This window comes from Eptesicus fuscus, chromosome 20 (assembly GCF_027574615.1).
Source record: "Eptesicus fuscus isolate TK198812 chromosome 20, DD_ASM_mEF_20220401, whole genome shotgun sequence".
Taxonomy (NCBI): Eukaryota; Metazoa; Chordata; class Mammalia; order Chiroptera; family Vespertilionidae; genus Eptesicus; species Eptesicus fuscus.
In genome coordinates this window covers 18,713,089-18,729,860 of record NC_072492.1, presented here as the reverse complement: position 1 = coordinate 18,729,860, position 16,772 = coordinate 18,713,089, and the positions used below count along the sequence as shown (strand labels likewise).

Below are 16,772 nucleotides of genomic sequence, written 5' to 3'. Positions count from 1 at the left end.
GGATGGTGATGAAGGCTGTGGCCAGAGGGTTAGACTGCGGCCTCGAGGCTGAGCGGTAAAGGAAGTAAAGAGAGAGGGAATGGACCGAGTAGAGAAAACGCAGTGGGATCCAGAAATGAGAGGTCTCCATGGACAGAGAGGAGTGAGGCGCACAGGAGGGAGGCTGAAGTCAGAGAAGGCCACGCTGGAATTCCAGAGGCGGAGCATCTCCAGGGCTGGCAAGGTGCTGGGTGTGGCCGTGAGTGGGAGGCTGGAATGAAGGCGAAGCTTAGAGAGAAGGGGTTGTGGGGCAGGTCATCTACACTCACCCCAGGACTGCTGAGGACCCTGGCCGGTCCTGAATGAGAGAAGGTTCTGGGGTCTCCACGAATGTGGGTCTGTGTGTGACTCGGGACAAGGGGAGGGGGCTTTCTGCCCGTTCTGTAGAGCACCCGCCCTTTTAGGGAAGCCATCCTGAGGTCAGATGCTCTCAGAGTCAGGCAGGGTGCCTAAGGGAAGAGCACAGGGAAAGAGGGTTCCTCTGCTCGGGAGCCCTTTGTCTCTCCGAGGAGCTGCCTCTGGGGGTCAAGGCGACAGCCTAGAATGGCAGGGGGACATCCCCATCGGCAGCCAGGACATCCCCATCAGCAGCCCGGGTGGACAAGGGGCCCGGGAGGCCTGAGGCTCACCCTGGCACAGCTTCCTCTGCAGGAACTAGTCCCACGTGGAGGTCAAGGCTGCGGGGCCCAGGGGCTACCAGTGAGTGGCACACCAAAACATGAGCTCTCATCTGCACCTGGAGGTTCCTGAAGGACTGTCAGCAGACACCCCACCTCGGGCCTCCAAAGGGGGCGACTCTTCTCAGATTCCTGCCATCCATTCCCCAGGCTGCCTTCTCCCTACTGACACAGCCTGGCTGGCGCCTGGCCCTGCCCTCATTCTGGAGGGCCAACACCAGGAGCCTGAGCAAGGGCCAGACCAATTCTCTCCAGGGAAGGAAGGGTAGCTGCTCAGAGGGCTCTGAGCTGAGAAAAGGGGGTCGGGGAGGGGGGGAGGCTTTGGGGCCCAGACCTACCCGCCTTTCATCCACGACGATGTAGTTGCGCCCGTGTTTCTTGGTCAGGTGTGGGGCCAGGACATCAAAGCGGCGGCGGAACTCAGAAAAAACCATGTGGTCAGGGTAACCTAGAGAGAGAGCAGCCCAGGGCCAGGCCCATCAGCACCTCCCCTGCTCCCACACACTCCAACAGCCACGGTGCCCAGGCACGGGCGGGAGGGTCGCCCGCAGGGGAAGACACGGCGGGGGCAGGAGAGCCTGCGGTGGAGGCCGGCCCAGGAAAGGAGAGAGCGGAGAGGCAGCAGGCAGGGGCGAGGGACAGGAAGCCGAGAGGACATCTAGGGCTGCCCTACAGTGGCATTACAAGGTTTAGAGGGGAACAGGTTCTTCTGGAAGGAAGCAAGTTCCCTGTCAGTGAGGGGTGCACGTGGGGGAAGGCTGACCACCTGGCAGGAATGCTATAAAAGCCAGATGGCCTCGAAGACGCTTTTCAGTCCTCCAATCCACGACTGTCATAACCCAGAGAACAATGTCTTGAGGACTTAATAAGAAAAAAAAAAAAAAATAGAGCATTAGAGGGTAGCTGAGAGAAACAGCACATGAGCTTGGGGGTGGAACCCTGATCCTGGCTCCTGGTATCATGTGACCTTAGATGGGTCACCAGGCCTCTCTGAGCCCCAGGTTCCTGATCTTTAAATGGGGGCCCGACCACATATCTAGCAGGGTAGTCATTTAATGAGAAAATATGTAGAAAAGCTTGACTCACTGGATGGTTCCTTTCCTCAGTCTACTGAAGCAGGACGTGGGAAGGGCTCCCTCCTTACCCGATCTTGACCTTGAGTCCTAGGCTATGTGACCAAAAAGACTTGGAGGCGCTCTTTCCCTAAAGAGTGTGACCTCTCACAGAGGTGCCCTTACTGTCTGGGCTTGAGGTCAGGGCAAGGGTGAGATGGCTTCCGGTGTGGAGCAAGGTCAGGATGGTGGCCCGCGGGAGGTTCCCCGGACTCACCCGAGGAGACCAGAGCCCTCCATCGAGGACCAAGAAACCAACTTCTACAGAATCATGGAATTTCAAGCTGAAAAGGGTGTGAAACCAGATACAGCTCCTCTTCCAGACATGGAAACTGAGGCCCGAGAGGTGGAGCGACCGACTGCTCGAGATCACAAAGGCTGTGGCTGGAGGCAGAACTGGACTCCGAGCCCAAACGCCGACAGCCAGTCGGGGGCTCCCTCCACTGTGCCAGCCCCGCCGGCTCTGGGAAAGCCTCCAACTGGGAGATGAGGCTGATGCATGTGCCTGATAATTGAAACAGGAGGCGGGGGCCGCGGAGGGGCCAAGACAAAGTGAGCTATTGATTGTATCTGAACTGCAATTAAATTGATGGGCCGGGATAGCAGGTCCGAACGCCTGGCATCTTAATTAATCATCAGCGCTATCGATGGTGGCTGGGGGCTGAGGGAAGGGGGGCCCCCGCTGCTGCTGGCCTCATCGATCTGCTTGTTTGAGTAAAGCACATTGATTTTTGTTCAGAGCGGTAACAATCTGGTTTTGAAATAATAAACACCAACTCCATATCAAGACGTGGGGACAGATCGATGATTTATTTAGAGCAGAGCAGGGAGCCCGCTCCCTGGCTTGGCTGCCGAGGAAAAGTGGCGGTGCCCATGGGGATGCCTCCGGGGGACCTGGCTGTGGGTGGGCGGGACCCTGCCTGCTCCTCTCGCAAAGGGAAAAGGGCAGGAACCTGGCAATTCGTAACGTCTCGGACAAATGAAACCCTACTTGAGAGGCATGAACTGGGAAGCCGGTCCAAACCCCACTCTGCCACTCACGAGCTGTGTGATGTTGGGCACGCGACTTAACCTCTCTGAGCGCTAGTCTCCTCATCTGGGGATGATGATAACACCTACGTGTCACGAGGCAGTCCGGTTCTGCCTCCACACATTGAATGCGTTCATGGGTGCGATGACTTTGGAATAGTGCCTGGTACTCTGTAAACGCTCTGTGGATGTTACCTATGATTAGCACCTCATTTCTCACTGGGGGGCTAACCCAGCGCCAGCCTGCTCTTGGAGGTAGGTACCTCCACTGAGTGGATGGTTCCAGGAGGCATCTGCTGCTGTGGGCAGAGGTGACCAAACCAGTGAGGGGGAAAGGATGGAGCTCTGGGTACAGGGCATGTGGGGAGGGGGGGCAGGAGGGTGAAGAAGACAGGGATATGGAAGGGAGAGGCAGAAGAGAGGAGTCAGCAGAGTGGAAAGAAAGAGAGGAGCACACTGGGCTGGCAGATGAGACGAGGTCCCACAGAGGAGGCCCTGGGGCAGAAAAGAGACCAAGGGCTGGCTGGAGACAGGAGGGGAGCAGCACCCTCTTAGCCCACGGTCCCCCTCGGAGGGATGGGGACGGACAGAGGCAGCTCCGGAAAAGGGAAGCTGAGGGCGCAGGGGGCCCTACCTTGGCGGTACATGCGCATGGCGTCAAGCAGGCGGGAGCCACGCAGCTGGGCGCGGAGCAGGGGCACGTCCAGCTGCAGGAGCCCGGCCTCGCAGTGGTCTCCTGAAGGCAGGTCCAGCTCGCTGCTGCTGCTGACCCGGCGGGAGGAGGCAGACCGGGGCTCCCCGGCCCAGCCCTCGGCCACCGGCAGGAAGCAGTGCACGAAATGCAGCTTCGACTTCTTGATGGTGTCAATGAGGGCATCCTGCCGGAGGGGAAGGGACGGCCCTCGGGGAGCTGGTACCAGCACCTCCACTCCTTGCGGGCTGGCGGGTGCCCCACCACTGCCTAGGACGTGCCGAGCCTGCGTAACTCTGCCTTTACAGATCTGAGTTACCGCCCTAGCAGGTTTGGCTCAGCGGATAGAGTGTCGGCCTGCAGACTGAAGGGTCTCGGGTTCGATTCCGGTCAAGGGCCTGTGCCCGGGTTGTGGGCTCAATCCCCAGTGTGGGGCGTGCAGGAGGCAGCCGTTGCATGAGTCTCTCTCATCGTTGATGTTTCTCTCTCTCTCTCTCTCGCACTCCCTCCCTCTCTGAAATCAATAAAAATATTTAAACCAACAACAACCACCAAAACCAGGTCTGAGTTGTCACCCAGGCAACAGCACTGAAAAAGGGGACCCACCAGCATCAATCAAGTCAAAGTGGGATGCAGAGTGGGCACTGGGTGACTTGAGTGTGCCCAGGCCACCTGCCAGGGGTGGGAAGGGGCACCGGGCCTGGGCGGGCAGACTCACCACCTGCAGCTTAATCTGGATGCACAGTGACTTCTTCTTGACAGCCGCCATGCCCGTGGTGAAGGTCTTCCGCATGCTGGTGGCCCGGCGCAGCGCCAGCTGCGAGCCTCCCTCCAGGCCCGCGATGGAGCCCGAGAGCACCGTGGCGCTGCCCGCCCGGCCCAGGAACAGGTTGCTGATGATCTTCCTGCCGGAGGAGGGAGGGCCGAGGAGGGAGAGAAGTCACATTCACAGAGCAGTAGAGGCCATTCCTTCTCGGAGCTCCTAGGAAGCCAGACCAGCCCCGCGCCACCCTGGCCGGGGGCCTGGCTTACCCGGGCGAGGGCTGCATGCCCCGCCCCCTACAAAGACACTGCAGAGAAATCCCTGAACAGTGAGAAGACAAAACCAGGGTGGGCAGCCGCTGAGGGAGGGGTAGCCAGGGAGTGGACAGAGCGGGCGATCTGTTCTCTGTCGCTAGGCAGGGCAGAGCGGGGGAAAGGCTGCCCATGTAGCAGGACACAGTGGAGCCCGACAGGAGATACAATCTATTACATCTACTGTCTCCAGTCCCGCTGGAATGTAAACTCCATAAGGGCAGGGATTTGTGTTTTACTCAGTTACAGAGAAGGTGCCAATAATTATCTGTTAAATAAATGAATGGATGACAGGGATTATACACCTGAGAGGTTTCTAAGGCTATGCCTGCCTTCTGTGAAGAATGCAGGGGTGTTAGTCAAATCTAAAATTATAGGCCCCCCCCCAGAATGAATGAATGAATGAATAAATAAATAAATAAATAAGCCTGGCTGGTGTGGCTCAGTGGTTGAACATCGACCCATGAACCAGGAGCTCACGTTTCAATTCCCGGTCAGGGCACATGCCTGGGTTGTGGGCTCTCCCCCCAATAGGGAGCATGCAGGAGCAGCTGATCAATGATTCTCTCATCATTGATGTTTCTATCTCTCTCTCCCTCTCCCTACCTCTCTAAATTCAATAAAAATATTTTTAAAATACACACAAAAACCCAAAAAATACCTATAGGTCCTTCCAACCATGTCTGTCCCCACCTCTACTCCAGCAGGAGGCCACCCCCAAGCCCTCAACTAGCCTTGGCTATTGCCCCTTAGGAAGCAGAGGGTATCTACCCTGCTGGAGAGGGAGGCCTCTGACCAGGGGGCCCAAAACAGCCTTGGGGAGTGGGACGTGGGCAGAGTGAGTGGTATTCTTACTTCTGGGAGTCCTGCAGGAGCCGGGGGGCATTCTGGGTAGCCGGGTTCTGCTTGGTGTAGCTCAGCCAGCCAGCCACATTGTACTCCACCCAGTTGGTGCCATGGCTGTGGCCCAGGAGAAAATGGCGTGGTTTGCTGCTGCGCAGGAGGGGGCTTTGGCCTGAGGGTGGGAGATGCAAGGTTCAGACCATCAGGGCACCGGCTCCACAAAGCCCAGGGCCTCAGTACCACCTGGACCCATATAGGTGGGTCCCCTGGAGAGGAAGTAGAGGGGCTGCCCTCCGGGGGTGCCACCTACCTTTTTTGTCACCTTCCTGGGGGCCATAGTAGGAGAAAAGGCGTTCCAGGAGGGCCTCCTCAGTGGCCCCTGGCACCAGAGCCTCCTCCTCTAGCAGCCACAGCAGGCCCCTGGCCTCGTCTGTGCGGGCCAATGAGCGGACCTAGGGAGAAGCGGAGAAATCCCACTGTCACACGGAGCTGGGGAAAGGAGCCAGTGCCCAGTCCCTACCCACACACTATCACTATGCTGCACACGTACACACATACACGCGCACACCGCACACACATAGCAGCTCCCGCCCCTCACTGCTGACACCTTGTGGAGCAGGTGGGCAGACAGGAAAAAGAGGAGGCCAGACAGAGATCAGAGAGAGAAGCCCACGGCAAAATATGACTCCTAGGACTCGTGCCCAAAGTCACCAAAGACTGAAGGCTGCTTACACCCAGAGGCTCTCCTCCATCCTCATCCTCTCGCAGGTCACGAGGGGTTTGCGAGGGCCTCAGGCTGCAGTCACTCCCTGGGCATCACCTCCCAGCCTGTGAGGCTCTGAGCATAGCACGTGGCCTAACGGAAGCTGTCAACAGTGACAGCTGTGGGGCTACCCTGAGAGGAGCACCCAGGGCGCTGCAGGTGGGGTCCCTGCAGAGTCCTAAACTCGAGTGTGAAAAGCGTAAGACAAGTGACTTCGTGGGTGTGAAAGCCCAAGTGGGCAGATCGAGGCTGGCTGGAGCCCAGGCGGCACCATCTAAAGGGAACAGCCACCACGCAGCGGCGGCCAACTGCTGTCCTGCAAGAATGTTGGCCTCGTACTGGCAAATCCTCCCGTTTTTCAAGAGAAGGTGGAAAGACTGAAGTCTGATTTCTAACACCCCATGGAAGCCAAACAAACTCTATCTGTGGCCACATCCGGTCTGAGGGTATCTTTCCAATGGAATGTCCAAGTCTTCCTCAAGCAAGAAGGACTGAACTTTCCCCACACCCAGGCTGGCCTGGCCTGTAGGGACTGGGGGACAAGAGAACGAAGAGAGATGCCATTTCCCTCTTTGACCGCAGCTGCCCACCTCTCCTCCCTGACGCTGCCCAAGGGAGCCAGTGTGATTACCAGGAGGTGACCAAGGACCGATGAGCAACTACGGTCCCAGAGTGGCTAGAGCTGCCAGCAGGAGTGAGCAATGAAGTCATCAGATGGTGAGTGGCAGGCTGGGCACTGAGGGGCCCTCATCCCCAGGGGTGCAACTGCCCGATGCCAAGGCCCATGAGATGGGAAGAGCAAAGAAGGGAAAGAATGGCCAACCCCCATCCAAATACACTGTCTGACCCACTGCCGCTCCTAAGCCACACGGACTGACTTCCTCCTACTCGGGGAAATGGCAAAGGTACTGGAGGGAGGCCACCTCGGGACCCAGGTGTCGGGGGAAAGGCCAGCTTCCCCGGGGAGATGTGAATCTTGGACACTTTAGGCATTTGTCCCGGGGGGACATTCACTCTGTCCGAGCTCCACTCCCTTGCTAGCCGACGGGGCCTTCCCACAAGGAAGAAGGAGAGGGAGACAGGACTCGAAGCAGAGCGGGGAGATCAGCAAGCCTAGCACAAATGTCGGTTCTCCAGTAAAACGCCTTAGGTGACTTCCCTAATTGAAGATCATCACCAAATGCCAAGTGCACTTCAGGCCAGCCAGTCCCCAGGCAATAAGGCGTCCAAGACACTAGTCCCAAGGGTGACAGAGCCCATCCCCAGGGGGGAGAGCTCGTATGCACATGGCCCCCAGTGGGCGTCTAGAGCTGGGCGCTATTTCCCTGTTCGGGTGCAATGCTGCCTCTTCGCCCCACTCTGCCAGGCGCATCAGTCTTCTTCTCGGGGACAATGGGAGAGAATGACTATGTCCTTTGAGTCCAGCCAGGCCCTCGCCACCTCGGAGGACCTGAGGCTCAGCCGGTCACAGGACAGGGCCTAAGCCCGGCTGGTAAGAGAAGGAGGTACGCCTTCCTGTCTGGCTCAGACACCCAGGGGCTGAGGCTCCCCATTACACCCAGGGGCAGAAGAAAGTGCTACCTTCCTGGCCAAACTGGCTGAGGGGTGAGGGAGGGGCAGGGACCACAGCTCTCAAGTGCTTGGTGTCTGGGCCTGATTGCTGGGCCTCCCCTCAGCACCCAGGGGCACACCGGCAACAGTTCATAGAGGGAGGGTCCTACAGAGGAAGAGGAATGGGAAAGGAGAGAGAAGACAGGCCCAGGGCCTCGCTGGAATCCCTACCAGGGTCTGATGGGAGGCTTGGTCCACGGCAGAAACAGAATCGTCCGTGGCCGGCTCCAAGTCGTCAAACGCCAGCTCGATGTTCTCCTGGGAAGGAAGGCGGAGCGTAGTAAGCACAGGGCCATGTGTGGGCGCAGCTCTATGAGCAGGTGAGGTCAGCAAGTCTGAGCTCCTGTCCCACGCAGGAGCGCCCCTCTAGCAGCCCGAGTGACAATGCTCGCTTGCCTCCCAGGGCACCTCGTGCCACGGACAACTAAAACCCTTCTACCCTCCTTTCACACTGAGCTAAAGTCACCTATTCCTGTTATTCACATCCGCTGAGTAGACTATGAGGAGTAAGCCTTTCAACTTCACACTCTTCCTTACACTTGAAGACAACTGTCATTTTCCTCCTGGATCTTCTCTGATCCCCAATAAATATCCTTCCCAGGATCAATAATCCCTCACCTCCACATGAGGTAGGATTTCTAGATCTCGTCTCATCCAGGACACCCTTTTGTGGAGGGGCCCCCAGTGATCAGTCACCATCTTAACAGGTGAGGAGACAGGGGAGGCCAGGCCCAACGCACAGTGGTGATCCCAGGGCTTAGGTGGCACCTGAAAGGTGGGCAAGAAAGGGCTCCCGGGACCCTGAACGCATCTTTAGTTCTTGGGGAGCAAACCCCACTACGTAAGAATGTAGCTTGGGCAGGAAAAGAGGCCTCGGCCCGAGAGCACAGGCGGACAGAAATTACAAGAGCGTAAAAGCTGGGAAGGAGCAGCCAGCGGGGAAGGTGGTTCGTCCCCTCCTCCACAGATGCCCTCCCTGAGGGGCCGAGGCCAGAGGGTGAGGCTTGGGGGGGGGGGGGGGGCGGCAGGCGGAGCCAAGGTCAAGAGCTACCTCCTTGTATCTTTCCAGCTCCTGCACAAAGGTGCGCTCGTGGAAGAGCCTCTGCAGCCGGTCCTGGGCGTAGTTGTGGCACAGCTCCTCGAAGGAGGCTCCTCGGGCCGCCCCGCCCTGCTCAGGGTTCTGGAAGCCCGGAGTATCCACAATCATCATAGAGCAGAGTGAGTGCTGGCTGGACTTGAGAGCCCTTCACAGGGAGAGGCTGGGTCAGAGCTGGCTAGGGCAGTACCACTGAACAGCCCCCACTGGCCGCCCAGCCCTGCCCCAAGCAAGCTCCCATCCATCCCTGTGCCCGCGTGCCCAGGACCCTGGTGGGGAGGGCGTGCCTCCCTTGGCCTATAAGGACACGGGGCCCTCTGCTGGTGGAAGATGGCTCTGCCTCGGCAATCACACAGCACAGAGGCTTCTACTCCACCTTGGTCAAGGCAGGAAGCCCATGAGCTCCTGGGCCCTCCTGCCTGGCACTCACCTGTTCACCAGAGAGACAAGAAGGGTGAAGAGCTCGCTGTAGAGGCCAGACGCCATGCCCTCTAAGCACTCCAGCGCACTCAGTTTGGGGCCTGCGGGGCAAGAGCATCAGCTGTGTCTCCTGCTCCCTGAGATCCCCACCCGGGTATGCTCCCTCCCTAACCAGGGCCAAGTCAGCAGAGGTCTTGGGGCTTCCTTTCCCCCTGATGGAAGTTCTAGTCACCCCAGCAGTCTCCCCATGGCAGAGAGAGCAGTGAGCCCTGGAGGAAGCCTCCCAATGACAGTCACCAGCCCAGGGGCTCAGGGTACCTGTACCATCTCCCAGGCCGCTCTCCTCGGGGCCCTGGCGGAAGGAGGTGGAGCGCTGCAGGGTGCCGCCCTTGTGCTGGTGCTTGAAGATGGATGAGGAGAGCTCCTCCAGGCTGCAGCCCAACAGGTACGCGGCCTTCTGGGCCCACTCGTGGCGGGCAAACTGCTTGCGCCCAGCTACGGGGTAGAAAGAACCATCTGGTGTCTTGGGTCTTCCTCCTCAGGCCATTTGATGCCCTTTGGCTCCCTGTTCCCATTGGACTGGGGAGGAGGCATCTTCCAGAGGCAAAACCAGCCCAGATGACACCAGAGGGCTTCAGGCAAAACAAGGACAGCCAGCAACTGCCAGCTTCCTGTGTCCCTGCGGGGTGGAGAGAAGGAGCAGGTCCTAAAAGAGGAGGTAATGCACCCTGCTGCCACCAGAGGGCATCCTGTCAGCTTCCAACATCCATTTAGGGCAGTGATGGCGAACCTATGACACGCGTGTCAGCACTGACACGCGTAGCCATTTCTTTTTTCTTTTTTAAATATATTTTATTGATTTTTTACAGAGAGGAAGAGAGAGGGATAGAGAGCCAGAAACATTGATGAGAGAGAAACATCAATCAGCTGCCTCTTGCACACCCCCCACTGGGGATGTGCCTGCAACCAAGGTACATGCCCTTGACCGGAATCGAACCTGGGACCCTTCAGTCAGCAGGCCTGACGCTCTATCCACTGAGCCAAACCGGTTTCGGGGCGTAGCCATTTCTGATGACACGCGGCTGCTAAGGCGGCCGCATGCTGAGGATGAAACATTTGCGAAATAATGTTTTTTCCTCAAAGTGACACACTACCTGAGTTATGCTCACTTTTTTGGCGAAGTTTGACACCCCAAGCTCAAAAGGTTGCCCATCACTGATTTAGGGCTTGGCTCCCGGGTACCAACTTGGGGAAATGCAGTCGGAGGATGAGCCAGCCCACCGATGATGAGCACTGACATCCACCTGTGCCTCGGGGGACGGGCCATGAGGGAGTACCACGCTTTCCCTTCCCTGAGCGCATCAGGACTCTCCCTCTTACCTCCAGGCATCTGCCAGGGAAGACCACGAACACCCACCCAGGGCCCCGCAGTGGGGATAGGAGGCAGCCTCAGAGGAAAGAAAGCAGCCCACGCAGACAGAAGTGCCCCAGCCAATCTGTGTCTAATCACGGCAATTAGGGAACGCTAACGAGAAACAAGGTTTTACCTTCAGCAGCTTCTGTAAGGCAAAGGACCAGCATGCAGCATGCAAAGAAAAACAGCATGTTAGCAAACAGTCATCAACCGAGCCCGCCAGGCCCACGGGGAGGGATTGTGGAGGGTGGGGGTTTGTGAGGATGAGCAGGCAGGAAAACACAACCATGTTCAGACGCAGGAACACAAGCACACGCGCACTCACAATCTCAAAGGAGTATGTAATCACACTGACACACATACACAAGAACCTCCTCTCTCTCTCTCTCTCTTTCTCTCTCTCTCTCTCTCTCTCACACACACACACACACACACACACACACACACACACACACTTCTCTTTCCCCTCAGCCTCCAAGGCCCCAATCCCCCTGGAAGCTCTGAGGAGGTAACAGACCCTGCTCACAAGGTAGGTCCATGTGCTCCACACCCAGCGCTCTCCACCCGCAGTCAGCACTGAGCAGGGCTGGTTATAGGAAACCTGGGTCTGTCACCTCCTCAGAATGAAGGAACTTCCTTAAGACACAGCCCGCCAGCCACCCGCCTGGCCGCCTGGCCGCCTGGCCGCCTACAGTTTGGAGAACAACTTCTTTACATCAGAGCCTGCTTCCTTTTTGGTGGAGATGCCACCTGCTGGGATCATAAGGAGTCTAACACCCGGACGCCTGTTCTTCCACGTATCCACCCACCCACCCACCAGCGCTTCCTCGCTCCCGCTGAGCAGCCTGCAGCCCTTCACATCCCCAAGGAAGATGAAGCCAAAGCCCCAGGTGCTGTTCGGAGGCTCCCCTTCCCCTAAACCGGAGGAGAAAGAGGCGACGAGGTGCTCAGAGTGCCCGCCCATCAGTGTAATCTCAGAGGAAGGCAGCCGAGCTTCCAAGCCAGGCCGAGCTCTAGCCATTCACAAGCCCCCAAGCACAAGTGCCGTAATTGCAGCCCATTTGTTACCATGGTGCTTGCTGCCCCCTAGTGGCCTCACCCTGACATGCAAGAGGAAGAAACCTGCTACCAAACCCGTGGAGAGAAGGGTAGAGTGGGGGCGGAAACTGGCCTTGGGAAACCCCAGGAAGCAGGCCCACCCTACCCCACCTGCGCCCCAAGGTGGGGGCATCGTGAGAGCTTCCAGGATCTGGATGCAAAACAGATAGAAGCAGGTATTTGGGGGACTCTAAGAGCCCACAGCCAGCAGGCGCCCTCGCCACCTCAACCCAGAGGTTTCTCCCAGGCCAGTCCCCTCATTACAACAGAACAAGCCCAGCCCCCAGAGAGAGCCCAGGTCAAGCACCAAGAGGGGGCCAGGGGGCCCCTACACCCCAGGGAGGGGCCAAGGTCAGTTACCCTCTTGCTCCTCGGGGGCCTCTGTCAGAAAGGGAACAAGAAGGAGAGTTATTCCAGGGGCTGCTCTGGGTCGGGGCCCTTCTCTTCCCCCTCAGCCTCTAAGCCCCCAGGCCCCCGGCTTTCACAGTGCTCCCGCGCACTGCCACCTAAATCCAGGCCTCTGGCCATCACTGGCAGAGATGCTTCTCCGGGTGTCGGGAGCCCTCTGCTCTGATGTTGGGGGGCTGGAAGAGGCACAGTGAAAGAGGGGTGTCTGATAACAGATGAGTCTGTGCTGGGCAAGGACAAACTGGGAGTGGGAAGGTCCCCCAAAGGTCTCTTGGGCGACAAGCCAGACGGTGGGGGCCCACGGCAGATTACCTTTGGTGGCTCCCGCAGCCCCCAGGTGGTAGATGGCAGCCAGGATGAGCCAGCAGGCTTTCTGCTCGTCGGGGGAGATGCCCAGCACCTTCATGGCCGCCTGCAGCTTACTGAACTGCTGAGCTGCCTTCTGCTTCTCCTCCGGCTACAGGGACAGAGGGGCACATGGGCACCGGATCTCAGAGGGGCTGCCCCCGCCCCCCCGCAGCAGACCCCCATACCCTCAGGGAGGGCAAGGCTAGGGGAGAGCCACCCAGCTGGAGCCGGGCTCCTGCTGTTCCCACGGGGCACTGCCATGCCTTGGAGGCTTCTTCTTCCTGTTTTTAATCCTCGCCCCAGGACATGCTTATTGATTTTAAGAGAGGGGAAGAGAGAGAGAGAAACACCGACTGGTCGCCTTCCCATACACGCCCTGACCCGGAACTGAACCAGGAACCTTTCGGTGTAAGGGACAACACTCCAACGCGCTGAGCCACACCGGCGAGGCATCTGAGGCTTCTTTACCCCCAAGGCCCAGGGCTGCCAACCCAGTCCCCACCGGCCCCCTCACCTTGGCCAGGGGCACAATCCCGAACACGTTGTTCTCGGCCAAGTGGTTCAAGTGGAGCTCTGTCCTAGGGGCACAAATGAGGCATCAGCACAGTGCGTGGTCCCTATGCCAAGGCCATCTCCCTACCAGCGTGGAGACAGACAAACTCAGCTTCCAGACGCCCTCCCGTCAGGCCAGCTGCTACTGCCTTCCTTAATTGGCTGGACGCCTGGTCAGGGTACCAGTCTCCCCGGCACAGGTCACCAGAGATGCTGTGGTGCCGAGTGTCAAGCCAGACCCCTGGGAGGGGGCAGGAAACCTGCCTGAAGGGCGAGTCCCGCAGGACAGAGACTGTGCCCTCGGGTGCAAGAAGAGCTAAAGAGGAAATGCCCAAAGGCTGTGCGCTCAGCCTCATCGTTTATCCTCTCGCCCGTGAACACCGACAGCAAGTCTGAAGGCCTCAAGTCTGAAGAGCCTGGCAGAGGAGCCAACCTGGGGGCAGGAGGGCCAGCTAGGAGGGAGGGCACTGGAAAGGGGTTAGGCTTTGGGCCCCCGTGTGGACCAGCTCAGTCCCCTAAAGCTGTGTGACCGCAGGCCAGTTCCTGACCACCTGTATCTCAGGGGGCTTTCTCTCTGGGTCTGGCTTAGCAGAGATGCTAGCTGAACCCTGGGAACACTGCCGGGTTCATTGTGCCCCGCACACATAGCCAGACCCCTGTGTCCAGGAAAAGGGAGTTGCTGCCGGGCAGGGCTTTGGCTCATTCGTCTTGTCACCCTCAGGGCCTGGCAATAAGCAAATGGTATGGATGCAATCGAGTGGCCAGGTCTAGGAACTCTCCGGGGGCTGGAGCCCAAAGCTCCCTCGCCGTTCCCTCTGTCCCATCTCACCTGAGGGTGCCATCCCCACAGGCCAGCAGGTAGTAGAAGACGTTGAACGTGGCCTCGCTGGCCGGGCGCCGAGCCACGCGCAGTTTCTCCAGAAGCATCGTCTGTGTGCAGCGGGAAGGGTGTGGGCAAAGGAGAGAAGTGCCCGGAAAAGCTTCTCCCGCCCACGGCAGAGAGGACTGGGCCCACGGAACGAGCGGCTGCTGGTTAACCTCCAGGTGCTCAACCAGAGGCCAGACCACCTCCGGGGCAAACCCAGGCAGAAACCAGAGTGTGTGTGTCAGGGGGGCGGAGTGGGGGGGGGGCGGGCGCCGAGACAGGCCCAGCTCACGGGAGGACACTGCCCCTCTGCCTACTTCCTCGGCACAGCCTTCGCGGGAAGCTGGACACTTTGTGGCGAGAGGTTTCATTTAGCAAGGAAGGGAGTCGGCTTTGGCTGGGCCTTCCTTTACTGACAAGCCCGTCTCGTCTTCCCCGGGTGAAACCCCCCTGAGAGAAGCCCCTGAGCACGGGGCGGGGCTTGGGCAGGCAGCTGAGCTGGGCCCCCCCCAGGGCAGCAGGCACAGGGAAGAGAATGGGGAAGGGTTGGGCAGAGCAGGCCAGCCCCAGTGCCAGGGTCCGTTTCGTTGGGGTGGCATCCCAGGAAAATGGGACACAGGAGAGAGCCTGGTTTCCAGGGCATGAAACCAGGTGGCCAGTGTCCCGCCACCCTGAGTGTCCCCTCACCTGAATGGAGGCCGAGGCCACCTGGCCAGCCTGGTCAAAGTCTAGGGAGAGGATCTGGGAGAAGCGGGTGGCGTTGCCATTCATGATGGTGGGGCTGTTTCCAAAGGCCTCCAGCAGGGTGTACAGAGCCTGCCACTTGTCCACTGGAGAGGAGAGGCCCGGGGGCCGTCAGGAAAGCCGGGGCGCGGAGAGGCCGGGGCCTCCACCCCCACCCTCTCCCCGAAGCCCACTCTCAGTCCCTCACCAGAAAACACCTTGTTCCCGCTGGTGCCTGCGACGGTGGCCAGGTATTGCACCAGGTGCTGGCAGCTGGTGGTCTTGCCACTGCCACTGCTGCCCAGGAGGACGATGGACTGGTCCTGACGGCTCATCAGCATTGCCCTGTATGCCGTCTGGGCCACGGCATAGATGTGGGGTGCCATGTCCTCCCGCCGGCACCCCTTGAACATGTGCATCACCTTGGGCAGGAGAGGGATGGGGAGGATGGCTAGGCTCTTAGCTGGTCCACTCAGACACCCTCGCCCCCAAGGTCCACATCTTTCTGGGCCTTTCACTCCGGGGCGGCAGCGGGATTCCGAGGCTAAGGCCAGGCCTGGAAATGCAGACCCTCGCCACGTCCTGGCCTCTGTTAGAGGCTGGGGAGGGGCTTTCTGTCCTCACCCCTTGAAGTGACACCTCTTCCCAAGGTCAACTGAGAGAGCGGACAGGAGCCCAGTGGGATGCCGAGGGGAAGGGGCAGAGCCAGAGAAGGTGGGGTAGGTGGTGGCTGGGTGGGTCCGTGAGGCAACACAGTGGTTCAGGGGGCATCGCACCTTCTCGGAGTACACAGCGGGGGCCCCACGGGGGCTGAGGACCAGCAGGCTGGGGCCGGCGTACGTGTGCAGCAGGCTGGCGCCGTAGCGCTGGCGCAGGGTGTGCACGACACTGGACTCATTGAGGTACACGAGCGAGGCCAGGTCCTCTAGACGGTCGCAGGAGGGGGCATTGGCCTGTGTGAAGGGACGGGCGGGAGGGCACTGAAGGAGCCGGACCTGTCTGCACTGCCAGCGGACAGGCCTGCCCTGCTCAGCCCACCTCCTGTGCCCTCCACCAGCCTCCTGCCAACCTTCTCCACATCGTCCTCATCCACATCCAGGATGGCTCCATCGTGGTCCAGCTTCACGCGCACCTTCCCCTCGGGCAAGCTGAGCTCCTGGGATTTGAGCTGACTGGCTGCAGAGCGGCGCGGACAGTCAGACGTGGGCCTGGGAAGGCGTTGCTACCCTCTTTGGGCCCTTTAGGGTCCTGCCTCCTCCCCCACTGTATCACCGGCCGATCCTTGCTCACCACCCAGCCCTTTCCAGATGCAGAAAGCACCCCGGCCCTGAAACCCTAGAGGCCCGGGCATCTGCCCCTGGGCGCCCCCAGGCTCACCCAGAGAGAAGCCATCCTTATGGACCAGCCACACCTTCTCTGTCTCGTGCCAGGCCTCCTCCGCTGCAATCTGCTCTTCTGTCTTCACCTGCCACAGGGAGGGGAAGAACACACAGTCAGACTCTGTTCTGGAAAACAGGCAGGGACAACGGGAGAGAGGAGATACTTGAGGGGAAGGGCTTCCAGAGGAGCCGCTGGGCGAGCGGGGCAGTTGGTTGGCAGACACAGAACAGGGACATCAGCGGTGCCAGAGGGAAAAGGTGGGGAGGCCAGGAGGGAGGGGTGGTCCTGGGGAGCCTTGAGGACAAGGACACAGAGCTAGTGTCCCTGAGGCCCGTGGCACAGGGAGCATGGATCCAGGAGAGAGCGATCCCTGGAAAACAAATCAGCAGGTTCTACCCTCCGCTGCCCTTCCCCCACCTCCCTGGGAAGCCTGTGGGATTAGTACCCTAAGCCCACAGCCCTCCCTGGGCCACAGCTGCTGTGACCTCTCAGGCCCAGCGTCTCCCTCATCCTGATGGGCCCTCCCTTTCCAAGCCAGGGGAAGGGCATTTCCTCAGGACCTGGGGAGGGAGCGTGTCCTGAGGCCCTCACAGTGCAGAACGGTAAGTGGGGCCCGCGTCCTAGCCTGG

General features: G+C 59.5%; 1 protein-coding gene across 1 annotated transcript in view; it reads right to left on the bottom strand.

Moving 5' to 3' along the window:
- The window catches only part of MYO18A (myosin XVIIIA), a 96,503-nt gene that overhangs the window by 30,236 nt on the left and 49,495 nt on the right, over window positions 1-16,772 (bottom strand). The window contains exons 3-20 of the mRNA XM_054709050.1: window positions 16,141-16,228; window positions 15,833-15,939; window positions 15,540-15,716; window positions 14,972-15,185; window positions 14,728-14,870; window positions 14,005-14,105; window positions 13,138-13,201; window positions 12,588-12,732; window positions 10,903-10,914; window positions 9,674-9,850; window positions 9,366-9,456; window positions 8,891-9,083; window positions 8,011-8,097; window positions 5,776-5,917; window positions 5,478-5,637; window positions 4,267-4,453; window positions 3,492-3,735; window positions 1,055-1,164 (exon numbers count right to left, since the gene is read on the bottom strand). Of these exons, the coding sequence (XP_054565025.1) occupies window positions 1,055-1,164; window positions 3,492-3,735; window positions 4,267-4,453; window positions 5,478-5,637; window positions 5,776-5,917; window positions 8,011-8,097; window positions 8,891-9,083; window positions 9,366-9,456; window positions 9,674-9,850; window positions 10,903-10,914; window positions 12,588-12,732; window positions 13,138-13,201; window positions 14,005-14,105; window positions 14,728-14,870; window positions 14,972-15,185; window positions 15,540-15,716; window positions 15,833-15,939; window positions 16,141-16,228 (2,442 nt within the window). The remainder of the gene's footprint in view (window positions 1-1,054; window positions 1,165-3,491; window positions 3,736-4,266; window positions 4,454-5,477; window positions 5,638-5,775; window positions 5,918-8,010; window positions 8,098-8,890; window positions 9,084-9,365; window positions 9,457-9,673; window positions 9,851-10,902; window positions 10,915-12,587; window positions 12,733-13,137; window positions 13,202-14,004; window positions 14,106-14,727; window positions 14,871-14,971; window positions 15,186-15,539; window positions 15,717-15,832; window positions 15,940-16,140; window positions 16,229-16,772) is intronic.